Source organism: Aspergillus puulaauensis, chromosome 7 (assembly GCF_016861865.1).
Source record: "Aspergillus puulaauensis MK2 DNA, chromosome 7, nearly complete sequence".
In the NCBI taxonomy this organism is placed as follows: domain Eukaryota; kingdom Fungi; phylum Ascomycota; class Eurotiomycetes; order Eurotiales; family Aspergillaceae; genus Aspergillus; species Aspergillus puulaauensis.
Genome location: NC_054863.1, coordinates 3,044,837 through 3,062,096, shown reverse-complemented (window position 1 = coordinate 3,062,096; position 17,260 = coordinate 3,044,837). Strand labels below are relative to the sequence as shown.

At 51.1% G+C, this 17,260-nt stretch overlaps 8 protein-coding genes across 8 annotated transcripts; 3 read left to right on the top strand and 5 right to left on the bottom strand.

Annotated features, from left to right (window-relative positions):
* Positions 1–791: 791 nt before the first annotated feature.
* On the top strand, positions 792–3,390 carry APUU_71176A (uncharacterized protein; the record flags this gene model as incomplete). The annotated part of the gene is made up of 3 exons (XM_041696131.1): positions 792–1,941; positions 1,994–2,059; positions 2,108–3,390. The coding sequence occupies 3 exons, from the start codon at positions 792–794 to the stop codon at positions 3,388–3,390; spliced, it is 2,499 nt and encodes an 832-aa protein (XP_041561792.1).
* Positions 3,391–3,805: 415 nt separating this feature from the next.
* On the bottom strand, positions 3,806–4,719 carry APUU_71175S (uncharacterized protein; the record flags this gene model as incomplete). Its single annotated transcript, XM_041696130.1, has 3 exons — positions 3,806–3,858; positions 3,917–4,224; positions 4,322–4,719. 3 exons carry the CDS (start codon positions 4,717–4,719, stop codon positions 3,806–3,808), a joined length of 759 nt encoding a protein of 252 aa, XP_041561791.1.
* A 668-nt stretch (positions 4,720–5,387) lies between these two features.
* On the bottom strand, positions 5,388–6,917 carry APUU_71174S (putative MFS transporter; the record flags this gene model as incomplete). The annotated part of the gene is made up of 3 exons (XM_041696129.1): positions 5,388–6,294; positions 6,346–6,478; positions 6,536–6,917. The coding sequence occupies 3 exons, from the start codon at positions 6,915–6,917 to the stop codon at positions 5,388–5,390; spliced, it is 1,422 nt and encodes a 473-aa protein (XP_041561790.1).
* Positions 6,918–7,280: 363 nt separating this feature from the next.
* APUU_71173S (MFS transporter) lies at positions 7,281–8,786 on the bottom strand (the record flags this gene model as incomplete). The annotated part of the gene is made up of 1 exon (XM_041696128.1): positions 7,281–8,786. One exon carries the CDS (start codon positions 8,784–8,786, stop codon positions 7,281–7,283), a length of 1,506 nt encoding a protein of 501 aa, XP_041561789.1.
* Positions 8,787–9,659: 873 nt separating this feature from the next.
* APUU_71172A (NuoB/complex I 20 kDa subunit family protein) lies at positions 9,660–10,508 on the top strand (the record flags this gene model as incomplete). The annotated part of the gene is made up of 3 exons (XM_041696127.1): positions 9,660–9,795; positions 9,842–10,007; positions 10,058–10,508. The coding sequence occupies 3 exons, from the start codon at positions 9,660–9,662 to the stop codon at positions 10,506–10,508; spliced, it is 753 nt and encodes a 250-aa protein (XP_041561788.1).
* A 114-nt stretch (positions 10,509–10,622) lies between these two features.
* APUU_71171S (uncharacterized protein) lies at positions 10,623–12,744 on the bottom strand (the record flags this gene model as incomplete). Its single annotated transcript, XM_041696126.1, has 6 exons — positions 10,623–11,136; positions 11,199–11,425; positions 11,493–11,990; positions 12,049–12,335; positions 12,382–12,519; positions 12,573–12,744. The coding sequence occupies 6 exons, from the start codon at positions 12,742–12,744 to the stop codon at positions 10,623–10,625; spliced, it is 1,836 nt and encodes a 611-aa protein (XP_041561787.1).
* A 767-nt stretch (positions 12,745–13,511) lies between these two features.
* Positions 13,512–15,105, bottom strand: APUU_71170S (uncharacterized protein; the record flags this gene model as incomplete). The annotated part of the gene is made up of 3 exons (XM_041696125.1): positions 13,512–13,924; positions 13,976–14,066; positions 14,122–15,105. The coding sequence occupies 3 exons, from the start codon at positions 15,103–15,105 to the stop codon at positions 13,512–13,514; spliced, it is 1,488 nt and encodes a 495-aa protein (XP_041561786.1).
* A 682-nt stretch (positions 15,106–15,787) lies between these two features.
* On the top strand, positions 15,788–17,033 carry APUU_71169A (uncharacterized protein; the record flags this gene model as incomplete). The annotated part of the gene is made up of 3 exons (XM_041696123.1): positions 15,788–16,174; positions 16,237–16,666; positions 16,726–17,033. The coding sequence occupies 3 exons, from the start codon at positions 15,788–15,790 to the stop codon at positions 17,031–17,033; spliced, it is 1,125 nt and encodes a 374-aa protein (XP_041561785.1).
* Positions 17,034–17,260: the final 227 nt, after the last annotated feature.

The following is a 17,260-nucleotide window of genomic DNA, read 5'->3' as shown; positions in this document are numbered from 1 at the left end:
TCGTCGCATGAACTAGCCCGCTCGAGGCGCAACGCTAGCACTGGCTGCAGCTGTAGTGGCTGGGCGCAGCAAACAACCAGAAATGCAGAAGGTGCCATTTTCTGTCAACAAAGAACTGGACGGGGATTAAAGGGTCGGTTTTCAGGAACAGGCGCAGCCCGGACCAAAATAACCAGTCTGCAGTTTTTTTCCGACAGACTTTGGTCGGGTTGTGCTGGAAAACAGGCGGGATGCAGCTCGGAGAAGCCCTAAGCGACCCCTCATGAACACGACGAACGGTGAAGGCCGCCAACATCCCTGCCGTGCTGATCCCGGCCCAGAGGGCTCTAAAGCCTGTCATCACGGCCTGCATCGCTCATTTAACCAATTCGGGCTCTCAGCCTCTTCAGCTCGTCAGCAGACTGGCCATTGCCGGCTCGCATTCCGCTACCTTGCAGGGTCGTTGCGTGGTCCACGTCGTCGCCATCGCATCTGTTGCTGCCCTGGTGGCTTATTGTCTGACAACCCCACTCGAAGAGGCTCTCGCTCTCTCGTATTCTCCTCTCTCGTGGAATATAAATCACTTTGCCCGATCCACTCCCCCCCGGACAAAGGATGGCTGGGTGTTGTTTCTTTTCTTTGTCCGCCCACTGCCACTGCGACCCTGCAGCGCCCCATCCTGGTTCCTGGTGCGAGGTGACTATCGCTGCAATCCCTCCCTCCGTCTCTCCTCACGCAGCTTAGCTTCTCCAACTCTCTGCAGAATTTCTTCATGACTGCTTGACCATTGTGAAGCTGCCGCGACCATAGCAATGCGCCTCTCCCACCTCCCAACCCTGCTGCTCCTGGCAGCGCCCTCGTTTTCGTCTACTGCGTGGGCGGGCGCGCCACCTGCCAGCACAGAGACAATCACGATTGCAGATTCTGCGACTGTCACCAATGTCGAGCGCGGCGTTAGTGTTGGCGTTGGTGCTGGAGTGACAGTGACCGTCGGCGAAGGCGAGGCCTGCACAGCCACTCCTGCCCCGGCGCAGACGCAGACAGTGACCGTCACCGAAGGGGACTCCGGTCCTGGCCTTGGTGTCGGTGTTGGTGCCGGCGTCACAGTGACTGAGGGGATTACTGTCACCGCAACAGTGACTATCGGCCTTGGTCTCGGTGGTGACCATGATCACTATCCAACCTGGACCTGGCCCTGGCCTCACGAACCGACCACGGTGACTGTGACTGTGAGTCCTGACCCTACTACGGTCACTATCACTCCGGACCCGACGACTGTCACTGTTCCTGGGGATGAGACAACTATCACCGTTCCTGGAGAGGAGACAACCGTTACTGTTCCTGGAGGAGAAACTACCGTCACCGTTCCTGGGGAGGAGACAACTATCACCGTGCCAGGAGGAGAGACTACTGTTACTGTCCCAGGAGAAGAAACAACCATTACTGTTCCTGGAGGAGAGACTACCGTTACCGTTCCTGGGGATGAGACTACTATTACCGTCCCTGGAGGAGAGACCACCGTTACTGTCCCCGGAGAAGAGACAACAGTCACTATTCCCGGGGAGGAGACTACTGTTACGATTCCTGGAACGGTCACTACACTGCCTGGCGAGACCACGACCATCTCAGGATCGGTCACTACTCTGCCTCCAGTTACCACCACCCTTCCCCCGGTTACCACGACTATTACGGGGTCAGTCACTACTATCACAGGTTCAGTTACTACAATATCAGGATCGGTGACAACATTGCCTGGTGTGACAACTACAATATCAGGATCGGTGACCACTATCCCTGGCTCTGTGACAACTATTCCTGGGTCCATCACCACTATACCTGGGTCTGTCACCACCGTCCCTGGTGAAACCGTCACTCGAACTACCACGATTACTGGCCCGACTGGCGTTGAAACCGTCGTTGTAACTGAGGTCATCACCACGACCGTTATTGGCACTGAGACTGGTAAGTCATCGAATACTACCTCTGATGTGCTTCGCAGAACTAACTACGACAGGCCCTGGTACAACCGTCACGGTAACTCTGACTGATAACGACCCCGGTACTACTGGAACCGTTACCGGTATGTCTTTACTCTGTCTGTTTAAGTTCTCATACTGACATGGCATAGAACCCGGAACAACCGTCACGGCGACTGTCTGCCCCCCTCTGGTTTCCAACCCAACATACACTCCACCCGCACCGCTCCCCACTGACTACACCTGGGGTTGTGCACCAGGCTACCTCTGCAGGCCTCGTCGTCTCGACATTGCTGGCGAGTGTAACGTCGAGGCAGGGCTACCCGCTGAAGGCTACGTCTGCCGACCAGAGGAGTGTATCAAGAGCCATCCGTACATCGAAGACCAAACCTGGGGCGATCCTGTAGTATCGGACGAAGTCGGAACCTGGAATGTCTCCCAAGACTACTTCAACCTGAACCCCGAACAGTTCGGTCTGAACTACTCCATCTTCCGGTTCCCTGACGGCCACGGCGGATACACTGCGCGTCAGAAGAAGTCCACCATCCCCATCTCCGGCGGTGGCCTTTTGTCACGACTGCTACGTCGTCAGCAGGATATCATTACAGAACCCGACTTCCCTGACGTCTGCTACGATGATTGTAACTCTGCAGCCCTGGAGGCCCAGAAGACTGGAAAGGACCCGGACCTTTGCGGTGCGGATTCAGCCTTCACGACCCTCTTAGGCCAGTGCACGGACTGTAACGAACGATGGGCCGACGATGATGATGCCGACAGCGATGATGATTCCAGCTTCATCCCCCCTGACTTCTTACAGTGGGTCAACTATTGCGCGGATGAAGACGATGACTCGAGTCCCACTGGAGAGCCCATCACGACCCCCAGCTCGACATCGACATCCTCGTCGACGTCGACTTCTTCGGATTCTGAGAGTGAGACTACGCAGACATCAACATCAACGACAGACACTGACACTTCGCCTACAGCAACAGACACTTCGACCGAGTCACCAAGTAGTACGTCTAGTAACCCCAGCTCGACAAACAGTGATTCTGCATCTACATCTGCGACTGCGACTGCGACTTCTGATTCAACTTCTGCCTCAGCTTCTGATTCATCTTCATCTTCCGCTTCTGATTCTGCTTCTGACTCTGATTCTGATTCTGCGTCTCCTACTTCGTCTGACTCTGGCTCTGACTCCGATTCTGACTCTACATCCGCTACAGCGACAGGCACAGATACAGATACCACGCCCACCGACACGGCCTCCAACGCGCCACCACAAACCTCAACCCCTGTCATACCAGGCGGGTCTCCCACCGGCTCTGCCCCGTCTGACACGCCGTCGCCGCCGACCTTCACCGGTGCAGCTTCCTCGCACGGCGTGCCGATGTACTGGGGTATTATCCCGATCGTGGTTGGGCTGGTTGTGTAGGATGTGATTACGAGGAACGAAGTATGAGGAATGAGGACGACGGGATGGATTAAGTTAATGTTGCGCTGATGCGCTTAATTGGTTTCCGGTTATGGTTATGGTTATGGTTATGGCTATATATATGCGTTTAGAGTAGTCGCTAATGGATTTAATATTTCGGCATGTCTTCAATACTCCGTACAATGCCCCGCAAAAGAAACGAACTACGTAGCTCATGCTTCGAAGAAATCAAATCACATTCTGAACATACGCTGTAATACAAACAATAAAGACTCCAATAGCGAACTCCGAGTGAAAGGATCCTTTTTTATTCCCGAAACCCCGAAAGCGACCCGCAAACTTGACAATATATAGGCATGCGATTGCCTCGCGAGGCACACTAAGTATAACCGTCCCAGTGCATACCTATCACACTTTAATACACAAATCGTTGCCAGCAGTAGGTCGCTGTGTGAGAAGTCCCGTTGCCTAGTCAATATAATGTCAGCATCAGACCGTGAAACGATTTCTGTGATGCGGTACAAACATATATCACATCTTTTAATGCATTTGTTCTCCCAATGTCCATAGAACCCGCAGTTACAGCAACTTCTATTGGCCTGTCGGTTACCGATACGCCTTTCAAGAGCTGTACAAGCCCCGTATGAGCTTCTGCGAGACCGGGGTGCCGGGGTCTTTTGGACTCGATAACGGTGCGATCTATTGGCATCGGCTTGATGACGTCTGGATCTATTCGATTCGACATTATCCTGAACCTGGCGTGAATGAAGGGAAAGGGCTTCGTTCAACTGTTTGATAAGTTTGAGCATGTCGTCTTTCTCCCGGATCTGCTGCCTAGGCTCACATCGTTACTCAGTCATATTTTCTTACCGAGAAAAGCAAAACGACAAGGACAGAAAAAGGAAAAAAAAAGGGGCACAAAAAACCATACATGAACGATAGAAGATTGTTAGACTGCATGACATTGTTGACAGCAGACTGAAAAGCGGCATTCGACTTTTGCAATTTCTTCAAATCACGATGGTACTTAGGATTAAGTAAATCACACGGCCCATTCCGAAAGCTTTCTCGCATTGTTGCTATCTGCTGGTATAACTGCGTACAGGTGGTCTCAAGGCGAAGATACAGGTCCTTTTGCAAGTCGCTCACATCCTCTCGGAGCTGCTGTCCCTTGGCCCCATCCAGTACCTTTTTCAGGCCGCCAACAAATCGAGCGCCATCGCTGTCATTCTTCAACAACTTCTTCAGTGTTCTGATGTCCTTCAAATATTCATGTACGATGTTTGCCACGGGCATCAATACGGTCACACATAACGAAGCGCCATCCATGGTGAGAGAGCAGTAACGCAGGAATTCTGGTGTCGGGTGAATGTTGCAAATTGCCCGCTTGTAAAAAGACCAAGAGAAGAGAGAGAGGAAACGATAGGGAAAGGAAGGAACGGAGCTGCAATAAGTGTCGAATTCGAGAAGAGCAGCCTTTAAGTAGCGTTTCCACGGCTCTCTTGCAGAGGTTCTGACGCGTGGTCAGCTCCCAGAGAGTCAAACTGCAAAAGCGCGTCAACGAATCAGGGAGGACTGTGTTCAAGGCTCAGCCCATGCAAGCACCCCGAAGTGGAAGCAGAGCAAGGTAGTGTTGGCTTGCTGCGCAGTGCCAACTCCCAAACGTCCAATCATAGTGGCGGTGGTTGGTCGGGTGCTTTCCTGGCTGACGGGGTTGAGTATTGGGAGCGCTGTTGAAAGAGCCTCCCAGAAAGTGGGCCGCGTTTGCCGTATTCCTCAAAGGTAAAAAAGGAAGTAGAAAGAGAGTGGAAAAATATTGGAGGAATCTGCATGGCAGGACAGTTTGCCCAAAAGTACATGATGTCGTGTATCTGTGGATGATGCCTCGGTGTGGTTCGATTCAGGCTCTGCATGAAGGTAATAAGCCAGCAATTTGTTTAGGAATACGGAAAGTCTTCTCATCCTATAATCATCTTTATCACATTAAAATATACTACCTACACCATTCCATAAGGCACACTCTCAACCACCACCCCACAAATCCCCAATCCAGCCCCTGCAAACAACCCAGCAGCAACAAAATAGGGCAACCCAATCCACGACCCCCCAAATTGCATACCATAATTGAACGCCCCGGCAAGTGCAGGACCAGCAACCACACCCCCAACGCCCTGCACCAACCCAATAGTCGTATTCAACAGCCCAACTTGTGTCTCCGGTACCAAAGCGCTCGCCAAACTACGCAGCACAGTGTAGAATCCCGAGCCAAGCGCGAGAATCGATACCCCGATACTGAATGGCATTGCATCCGAGGCGAGCGCCATGATAGTGAATCCCAGGACAAGGAAGGCAGAACTTCCCTGTGCGATTAAGAGGTCCTTTTTCGCAGGTGCAAGACGCTTTTGCAATTGTTCTGACAGTGTAGGGAGAATAAGCAGGAGGAGGACGAGGTTTATTAACCCCTTTAGCGAGAGGAGGAGACTTGCTTCACCCATCGACCAGGAGAATCGCTTTGACGCGTACTGCAGTATTAGCTTTAGGGCCTGCTGGCCTGCGGTTGCGGAGAGGAATGCCATCGTTATTGTGAAGATGTTTTTATTTCTGCAGAGGAGTTGCTTTATGCGTAGTATTTGTGTTGTGGCGAGTTTGACTGCCCACACGACCTGACCACTTTGTTTGTTTTCTCCGTTTGTGTAATGGGTTGTGGGTGAGTAGTCCATGTCCAATTTCTCAGGCAGTGTCTCCGGTATTGCTAGGACAGCAGCCAAGCCGATAAATTCACAAAACAGTCCGAGAAGATACGGTAGCCAGGGTGAAGCGATAGCCATGAGACATGCGCTGATGGGACCCCCTACGATCTCAGCCGCAAGCATGGCGGCATATACAATGAAGAACTTGTTCGTTCTGCATCATGTCAGCCGTGCTCTGTAATAATAAGCAATGGAATCATCGAACCTTTTCTGAACAGGAAAGATATCCGACATAATGGTAAACACCATCGAACTGGCGATTTGGGCACCGCCCCCACAGAGCTGGAATACGGACGTAAACCAGATCGCGCGTGGAGGGATCCTGGGACTATCCCAGCCTGCATTAATAGACTTTTAGTTTCATTTCGTATTACAACAGAAGGACATAAACCAACAGACTATCCGCACAGCAACCTCTTGCATCGTAAGCCCCAACATGCTCAGCATCGCGACCTGCTTTCGGCCGACCCGATCAGCCATGATGCCATACGGTAGAGCGAGAATAATCCCCGGGATCTGATCAAAAGTTTCCTTCCAGCCGTTGATCAGCGCAAGCTCGCTCTGGACGTCGACGCCCTTGCAGGTCGATGCGGAGATGACTGCATCGCGGTGGAGAGCGCGACAGACGATGTCCTCTAGGATTTGGGTCTGCGGGGCGACGGAGAGAGAACCGCCCAGGTCGATTGTAACGATTACGATACAGACGAGGAATAAGACCCAGTGGGCGGAGTGTTTGTGTTTCCCGGGGTGTAGGAGGGGGGTTGTTTCGTGCGCCATGGCAGTCTCATCTTAAATGGGCTATAACTTATTGGGACCTCACCAAATAAATGATGTAGGTCGCGCAAAATCCATCTTCTCGCGGTTTTGCTTTTAGGGAGAGATTCCGAAGAATGTTGAATTCTAAGGTGCATTTCTAAAGTCCAGACGCGCCCTTGCTTAGCTGGCTCGCTGGTATGTTAGGGCTGACAATGTACATGAGAGCGAATACAGTCAGCCTGACGGACTGCCAGCAATTTAATTGTATCATTATGCGTATCATTATGCATGAGATCATTAAGGTACGAGAAAACTTTCCCCACTGACAAGACCTTGTCTGTTTCCTGTCTTTTGTAACCAACTAGGATCTACTTCCAATCGTCGTCAAGCCAGGAATGTCTTCCCCTCCGCCCTTTTCTTCCCCTTCTCTCTGAGCCTCGCACCAAATCTCCAAATAATAAAAGGCCCCGGCAAACCAAACCCAATCATGATAAACGCCAACGTGCTGTTCCCCCATCCATACCCAAGCCGGGCATACAGCGCAGGCGCAAAAATCGGAAAACAAAACCCAAAGATACTCCTCAGGAACTGGCTCGATGCATTCGCCGACGCAACATACTCCTTGTACGATTCAATCACATACTGCTGCATCGCCTGCGTACTTAAAATAACCCCACAGCCAAACACCGCTGCCCCGATGTCAACCACAATCCACGGCGCCATTGCCTCCGCTGCCCACCCGCACCAGAAAACACCGGCTATAAGGAGAATTGTCCCCGGCGCCATTAATATGATTCGGTATTCCGGTGCGGTTTCTCCGCGTTTGTGTGTTAGGTACTTCCACAGCCAGTCGGTGGTGTGACCACCCCCTTGAGAGGCGATTGTGTAGCCGATTACGATGGCGACGTAGTGGATGCCACTCGCTTGTACTGATTGATGGTATTTATCTGTCCAGAGAGAGGCGAAGCTGGTGAGGACCAGGAACAGGACGCCGTAGTTGTAGGCGAGAAATATGGCCATGATCTGGATAGTCGGTTGAGTAGCCAACATCCAGCACGGGCGCGCAATGCTATAGCAGAGCTTCTTGGATAGAGGTTGGCTGTGGATGTCTGACTTGATGTGGAAAGACCTGCCCGTCTCCTTCTGCAGTTTGACGGCCTTTCGATGGAGGAGCAGACGCCGATATGTCTCTGGAAAGAAGAAATACCCATAGATAATGAGAGCAGCGTCAAAAATGGAGAGAACCCAAAAGAGCCACCGCCATCCAATCCTCTCTGTAATGACGCCGCCGAGTATAGGGCCTACGGCCGGTCCCAACAACGGCACAAACGTCCCAATTGCAAACGACTGGCCACGCTGCTCAGCACGCCAGCAGTCCGCCAGAACCGGAGTCCCAGTTGCAAACACCACACTGCCTCCCAGGCCACTCAAGATGCGACCAGCCAGTAAAAGACCCTTGGTGCGAGAGAACCCGCAGACGGTATTCCACAGGACATACCAGGCAGATGATAGAATCCACACCCATCGGCGACCGAACACTTCAGCCAGGGGAGCCAGCGCCATCGGGCCAAAGGCGAATGCAAGCACGAAGATCGAAACTACCATGTTGGCTTCGCTGTGGCTGATGTTCAAGTCTGCGGCGATGTCGCCTAGGGCTGGTGCGAGCATGGATGCACTCATCAGGGTTACCATTCCTCCCATGGAGCAGAGCAATGTGATAGCCCATCGCTTGGGGAGGGACCAGTTGAATGGACAGTTGGGATCGTCTGGTCCATCCCAGTCTACCAGCAGCTCATCCTCGGGGTTGGCATTTGTGTCTTGCGGTTGGTTGAGATTCTCCGAGGGCTCGTTCGATGTTTCCCCTATCTCGGGGTCCTTGAGCTTCTCCATCGGGTTGAAATCATCATATATAGATCGATAACTGAATGGTAGGCAGACTAGCTTTCCTTCACGAAGAGGTGGCACCAAACAAGGAAAATTCTCTAGCACAAGCTTAAAGCTGCCAGAATGTTTTATGTATTTAGTGACCGGACTTAATTACTCTGACTAGCAAGGTATAATTCCCATCAATCACCGCCGTCAGCCCGAGGGAATCGACCGCCATCCTTCTGGTTGCCTGCTGTTGGTTCACCGTTGGACTCGCCGTCCTTTCCGGATCACCAGTTGGAGCCCACTGTTATCTCCGCGTACAAGACTTGTCATGTGAGTTGATAGGGCAGCGAAGGCAAAATTAGCCTAGGCACCAATTTGTTGGGCAGGTTACATCTTTATCTACGCTAGGGGTGTTGGGTGGGCGATTCACGATCTAGAGTTGATGGAGTGTGCCAGCTTTATCAGATTATTATCAGATCGAGCATAAGACAAGAGAACTCGCTTCAGACTTGGCAGTGTGTGAAAGTTCGATGTATAGTCAAGTTACTAGTCCATAGGCATGGCCGGCTACTGATGCCTTGCTATCACGAATGACCTGCTAGGGCGCACCCCTGGAAAGTCCAATCCACATCCCAGGTCCATTTATTGTCCTCCAGCCTCCCAGGACCCTGTTCCATTCCACGGAGCCTTGGCAAAGTCCGAATGCCCGTCGACCGACTGTGGATCGACATTCAGCAAATGATATCTTAACACTCAACCTTATGTGGAGCATCCGGGCTCATATCAGCTTGGCAAAGTCCGACAGTCCGTATAGTCCTAACGAGTATCTTGCGAATAGAGCACATATCGGACAGTATTTGAGAAGCACCGATAAGACGCCTCCAGGGAATGATGGCCCTACCCACTCGCTACGGGGGGATGAATATACCCTTTGGCCCAGGAAGGTTTGCGGACTTTTACCCTACTTTCGCAACGCTGGGCACTGCATATCGAGATGGCGATGAGAGCCATACCCGGTTTGTGTATGGTTCCCAACAACAACAGCTATTAACACAGCTAATGAACTATAACAGCGTTCCAAATCTCGGCAAGGACTTTCTCTTATATCAGCGCACGCCAGTATTCGTCCTCACGAACAGCCGATGAAGCCCGAACCTCCCTGGCGACACAATTCCCTACCCATAGAACAGCCCAACCTCGCTCAGAAAAACCACAATCAAACGCCGCAGACTATGTCCTGTAAATCCCCAAAGGCCGCCCATCGGTTTGTAAGCTAACCATATCGACAGAACATCCCTCGACCAAATCGTCAACTGGGCCCGCCAAGGCTCCCTATGGCCTCTCAGCTTCGGCCTCGCCTGCTGCGCAATCGAAATGATGCAAACCTCCATGCCGCGATACGACCAAGACCGGCTGGGTATAATCTTCCGCGCCTCTCCCCGGCAAGCCGACGTCATGATCGTAGCCGGGACCGTGACGAATAAGATGGCGCCCCCGCTGCGGCAGTGCTATGATCAAATGCCCGATCCGAAATGGGTAATTAGCATGGGCAGTTGTGCGAACGGGGGCGGATATTATCACTACAGTTATAGTGTAGTGCGGGGTGTTGATAGGATTATTCCGGTGGATGTTTATGTCCCGGGGTGTCCGCCTACGCCGGAGGCTTTGTTGTATGGGATATTCCAGTTGCAGAAGAAGATGAGGAATACCAGGGTTACCCGGATGTGGTATAGGAGATAGGCAGGTATACCGGATAGCCCAGTGGTGCTATGTTGACAGTGGCAGATCTGTCATAGTACAATGCGATGAGAACCTTTCAGCATGTTCATTTACCATTTGCCAAATCATACTTGTCTAAACGTCAAACGTCCACCACCCACGGTGAGGATCAGGCTCAGTCAATATACTCTTCTCCAATTCCAGAATAGCCTGACAGGGATCATTGTATAGTTGCTGGAGGTCGACCCCTCGCTCATGCAAAAACCGTAGCTCGTCTTCACCGAGTAGTTCAGTGGTGGGAGACCCGGGCAAAGGGCTCCTCGATTCACTGGTTTGCCAGGCAACATCCAGTATATCTTCTACAACTCCCCGTCTCATTGCTTCGGACAAGGCGCTTGGCTCTTCATAACCATGCTCGGTTTGTGTCCCGCGAAACTTTTGTTGAACAAATGTATGCGTGAAGCGTCTTAATGTTTGGACAAATCTCTTCATGGAGTTTAATTCCTTGCGTATGCTTTCCCAGTCAGTAAGCACCAGGTCTATCCAGAGTATGAGAGTTATATTCGACGTTGCTGTTTCCTCTGCGTCCGTAGTGAGGGTGCTTTTGAAGATGATCCCAATACAGGGAGTAATGTAGCTTTTGAAGTACCTGTTCAATAGAAGTATCATCAGCTAAGAAACATCGTGGACAAAGGGTGAGATATGTCTTACCCCAAGTGCCAGCAAATTACATTTGGATCAAGCTCAAACAAACGTTGTACAGCTGTTATAGATCTCCGGGCTGCATCTAGTTCCAGTTCAGCACCATGTTCTGGGGGCCAGCTAGCGCCTTGAGGTTGAATGCGGAGGGATGAGGTTATCATTGACGTTGCATCGAAGATGAGCTTTGCATATAGGCTTGCATGAATCGTGGAGGATGCTTGCATAAGCAATGGTTCCTATAAACACATAAATAATCAGTACGGCACAGCCAAAATGCCGGTGTATCAACGTAGTTACACATACAACATTCCAATCAGATATAACAGCGCTAATTTCCAACACCAGGTTCATCACTTCCGCCTGTGCAGACGCATCAAGCATCCCGTCCTCTCCTGACCGCAAGTCCATACTGCTCCGTAGTTCAGAGTGTTTAAGGGATATACGTGCTAGTCGGAGAGAGACCTCAAAATACACCTGAGCATGCCGGTCGCCGTCGTTGAAGCTCCGCCACGTAGAAAGATCCGGTAGACTCACTTTCCAGGTACCCATCTCAATACTACCTGCTCTGTAAAGATTGTTGCGAAAGAGATTATCGAACATCATCAGAATCTGCCAGAAGTAGATTCTGTGCACCCCCCGGTAGACAGTGTCCATATTAACCGGCTGGCTGCTGGCTGGAGTAATTGCAGATCCATCTATGCTATCAAGGTCAAGCAGTCCGAGAGCCCGTGCAATATCGCATGCACAGCGATGTAGTCTATGCGACAGATCGAAATCAGACTGCGAATATGTTTCAAATGTCTATCCTCCTTAGTTCATGTTTATTGGTGGACTACTTTAATGGACAATGCGGACTCACCATCCAAAACGCAACATGCAGACTCAGTTCATTGATTTGCTCCTCGCGTTGCCAGTCCTCCATAAGATGTAGAGCTCTACGATATAGCAGGATAGAGTACTCGCTTTTCTTGACGGTATCAATTCCAGGAGTGAGGAGCATCCCCTGGTGCAGTGCACCGTAGTAGAGAATAAGCACGCGGACATCGATCTGGACATATGGGTTATCGACGATGGACGGTATCGTGAGCATAAAGTCCCTTGCTATGGGTAATAAAATTCCGAGGCTGTTTTGGTTGTCGTAAAGCACTTATAAAGTTAATAAATGTCTGGAATGAAATCCGGATAAACATACTTTGTAGCCATGATTTGGCAGTTTCTGGGGAAATGGGTAGTTTCTCTTCTAATCCAGTCTCCGTGGAATATGAACTGAATCGGTACCCCTTGAGGCTCATTTGACCCGAATTACAATTGGCGTGGTTATTCAGACGTCCTACGTTGGAACTCAGTTGTGTATATCAATGCATCACCAGTGTATGAACATACCCGTGCCCGGCGTAGGCTGAACTTGCTGTGGGCTTGCTGAAGAACTCGAAACCTCCGAGGGTCGTGATATTGTAGGCGACTCGGTAGTGCTTCTGGTGCCATTCTCCAAAGCATCCAACCGATTGATTATATGAAGAAGATGTGAGTTTTGGATTTGGACAATCGCCTCCATATCAGCAGGACCCGGCCTTGGTGTCCGTTTGCGAGGCTGCCGGGGATCGTATAGACATTCAGCAGATACTTGACGACAGCGTTTGCAATCGGGCTTTTCTCTGTCACAGCGAATCTGGAACAGGTATATTAATGTCCAGCTTTAAACAGATACCGACAAATTCTACTGCAGTCGCCGTCTTGCTTTGGCAATCCACCCGACATAAATGAAGCTGCAGGGACTGACCTTTTTCTGTCTACATCGCCGGCACTGTCGAATAATTAGGTCTCATACTCTTAGCCCTAGATCCGTAAGCACTTACAGCAATGGCGTTTAACTCCCGCGGGGACGAAGCTTGGGTATCACTTCCGGCCATGATTCTTGGACCATTTATGCAGTCAATGAAATCTCTGTATACTCAGCACCCTTCACCCCATTCCCAAGTGCAATTGTATTAGCGGCATGTACTGCAACACGATATTTGTAAACGCTCGACGCGGATGATGTCGGAAAAATCCAACTAATAGCATGCTGAGTAATGCTATCACCTGACCGGGTTTCGCCGTTTTTATTGCTTTGTAGTTCATATGCCTGGGAATGGATAAGCATTTAATATATTAGTATTTATATGTATTTGTATTATTATTGGTTTATGGGACTGTCAAATGGGGCCCGAGTATGTCAAGAATATATCTTTCGCGGACCCTTGGTAACTCCCTTGTAGTATACGTCTATATATATCATATCTTATAGAAGCTTGCAACACACTGCTTACTTCCATCCTAGCCTTATACCTTAATCCCTTCCAGCTTATCATCTGTCTTATTCCCCGGAAGATCACCTCCTCCCTGCAAAGCCACCCTCCTATCCTTCCTCCAAACCAACAACCAAGAAGCCAAAACCCCACTAATCGCCAGGACCAAGAAGCTCAAGCAGATAATATACGAGACACGATACGTCGGCCCAAACGTCGTGCTATAGATATGTGGCCCCGCAATCCCACTAAACTGCGCCATCGCATTCGTGAGCCCAATGCCAATACCTGCGGCGACTGTGCCGTCCAGCGCGCGGATCCGCTCGGGCCAGATGACGGGGTATGCGGAGCCTGCGCAGGCTGTGGCCACTATCAGTGCCAGGTATTTGACTACGGCGTTGGGGACTGTGATTAGGATTATGTAGCAGATTATTATCGTGCTTTCGACTGTGCGGGATTAGCATGTATACACGGAGTTGTGGGGGTGTGGACACGTACTAGCGACAGCAGTCGTCCACGGCCGAATCCATTTCTTATGCAGACAATGGCCGACGATATTCAGAAATATGAAGCAGGCGACATACGGTGGCTATGTCATGAACAGTTAGTATTGTAGAGGATACTAGGGAAAGAAGGAGACGCACAATATTCATCAACTGCGAATGCGCCGTATCCGAGAACCCAAGCTCATAAATCACAGTGGGCAAGGCATAATTCACGCCGAACCCACCAATCCCATGGCCAATCCAGTAAATAGAGAAAGTATACACAGTCGGGCTGCGAAATAGCTCCTTCACATTCCGCCAGCTCCAATGCGCGTCCGTCCCGGAGGGCGCGTTCTTAGCAAGACGATGAGAGAGAAACTCCCTTTCTTCCGGAGTAAGCATCTTCGCAGTCTCGGGATAGTCAGGGACGAAGAGAGCCACAAAGGCGAGAATTATCGCAGGGAGACCCTCGAGGATAAACAGCCAGCGCCAGCCAGAGAGACCGCCCAGGCGATTCATGAAACTGATTGCGTAGGCGAGGAGGCCGCTTAGGGCACTGGATAGCTGACCTACGGAATAGAATACGGCGATTCGCCAGGGCATCTCTGAGGGCTTGTACCAGAAGGCGTAGTGATACAGCACAGAAGGGTAGAAGCCTGCCTCTGCCAGACCGATTGCAAACCGAGCGCACATCATGCCGGGGAAGTTCTGCGTTGCGCCGGAGCTGGTTGCGCAGACGCCCCAGGCAAGGATGAGGATGAACATCCATTTAGACGGCGTGAAGCGTTTGAGCAGCACTGTATTTGTCGGCTCGAAAAATAGGTAGCTGTAAGAGAAGATAGACTGGGACCAAGACCACTGGGATGGGCTGAATCCGAGCTCTGCCTTGATGCCGTCGCCTGCCTCGAGGTTGATAATCGCGGCGTTGGCGTAGTTTCCAGAATCAATGACTCGGAAGATATAGACGACGGAGTAGAAGCCGACTAGCCAAAGGTCGATTTTTCGCATAACGCGCTTTTCGAACTCGGCGTCATATTTAGGAGACGGGGACTCGCCTTCCGGTGGTCCAGTGAGAGAAGGGGAGGTCGAGGTGACTTGGGCCTGGCCTTTCTCAGGCACCGTCTCTGATATGGAATGAGACATCTCGGGGGTGCCTCCGCCAGGGAAAGTCGTAACTATGTGTGATACGGCATTGCTTATATAGTGATAGCCAGTGGAATCAAAGCTTTTCGGAGCAAGCAGGACTGCCAAAGTGATACCATCATAGAGGCAATCACGATATTGGAGTACTCAACGGAACAAGCTTAGGCATTGCACATCAATTCTTCGCTACTTGCTGTCGGCTGACGAACATATGGCTCATACTATGCTATGATTGTGCCATCACAACCCTGTTCTGTTATCATTTTCGGTCGAATCCTCGCCAGGACCCTGCCCTCTGTAGATATTATAAACACTCAATATTCTCATCACTTCTTGAAATGGAATATACTCGACAAATCCTAGCAGTAATACTTACCTATAACACCAGAAGTCCAATAGCATGCGCGGCCTCCCTGTTATCCCGCGAATTTGGAGCAATATCACGCAATCCACCACGGAAATAATAACCAGCGCGTACCCCGCTTCCTGCACCAAAGGTAATATTTCTCCAAATAGTATTCTGTCTATCACAGAGGAATGACTCGCGTCGGATATCGGCGTTAAGACGGCACATGTGGCCCAGCCCAGGAAGTGGCGGAGGGGTATAAAGGCTCGTGCTCGGCAGGGTCCTAATACTATGCAATTTTACACCATCTTGACACCTTGAATAAGTCCTAGAAAAATGGCTCCATCTGCCGTCCAAGAGCCAGACCCTATCCAAACCGTCCCAGTAAAGCCCTGGGCACGTCCCGCTGCCACCAAGGAGAATCTCGAATGGGCGCCTCTCCCTGAGATCGACCTATCCAAATTCGACCAGCCAGGCGGCAAAGAATCTCTAGCCAGAGACCTGTACGATGCGTTAACGCGAGTCGGCTTCTGGGTCGTCGTCGGACACGGTATAGACGACGAGCGCGTGCTGCGGCAGTTCAGCTTCGGCAATGCATTCTTCAAGCAGCCCCTCGAGGAGAAACGGACGTTCCCCTGCAACTTCGCGGAGGGAGAGTACTTCGGATACCGCGAGAATGAGCGGTGGATTGGCGATACAGGAGTTAAGGATAATGTCGAGATGGTACATCCTTCCCTTCCTGCCTACCCAGTACGGTACTTAACGACTGTATCTAACATGTACAGCTCAACATCCCCAAAGACATTCCCGACTGGGCGGATCTCCCCCGCCACAAAATCGTAGAAGAAAACTACACCGAGATCGCCAGTTTCCACCGCGAACTCTTCGACAAGGTCGCGCGCAAGCTGTTCGTGCTCATGTCCATAATCCTGGAGCTGCCGGAGACGTTCCTGGCAGACGCCCACGACTATGACAAGCGCTCCGACGACCACCTGCGGTATATGATCTACAACGTGCGCACGCAGGACGAGTGGGACCGCGCACAGGGATACACCAAGGGCGGACACACGGATTTCGGGAGCTTGACGCTGCTCTTTTCGCAGCAGGTTGCCGGGCTGCAGATCCGCACGCCGGAGGCGGAGTGGAAGTGGGTGAAGCCTGTTGAGGGGGGGATTACTTGTAATGCGGCGGATACGTTGACTTTCCTTACAAAGGGTTTGTTCTTGTACCTGATTTTATTAGGGGATATCTAAATATGCTGACCGTTACGATAGGGTTCATCAAATCGACCATCCACCGCGTGGTGACGCCGCCCAAGGACCAGATTGACATTGCCCGTCTGGGTCTGCTGTACTTTGTCCGACCCGGTGATAGCACGATTATGAAGCCCGTGCCGTCGCCGCTGTTGGATAGGCTTGGTCTGCTCACCGAGGAAGATAAGGATCCCAACATCCCTGCTCCGACGGGAACAGAGTACGTGCGTGCGCGGGTGAAGGACGTCCACCATAAGAAGGTGATTGACCGACGGGAGAACACGCAGTTCGAGTTCAAGGGGCTGAAGGTTGACAATTACTACGCTTGAGTTGGTTAATATGATGTATTTTCTATGATTCATGAATCAATGTGTTATGCTTGGCCTGGCCGTTTAGCTATGTTGTCGCCTCAGCGTAATGCGCCTCTATTATGGGGCCCTTTGCCATTGCAACTATTCGGCCGCCATGGAGCGGCGGAACTGTAGGTAACAGTATCCATTGTTATCTTTGAATCTATTTACCTAACTATAATAAACCAGGAAATTTTCAACCTGTA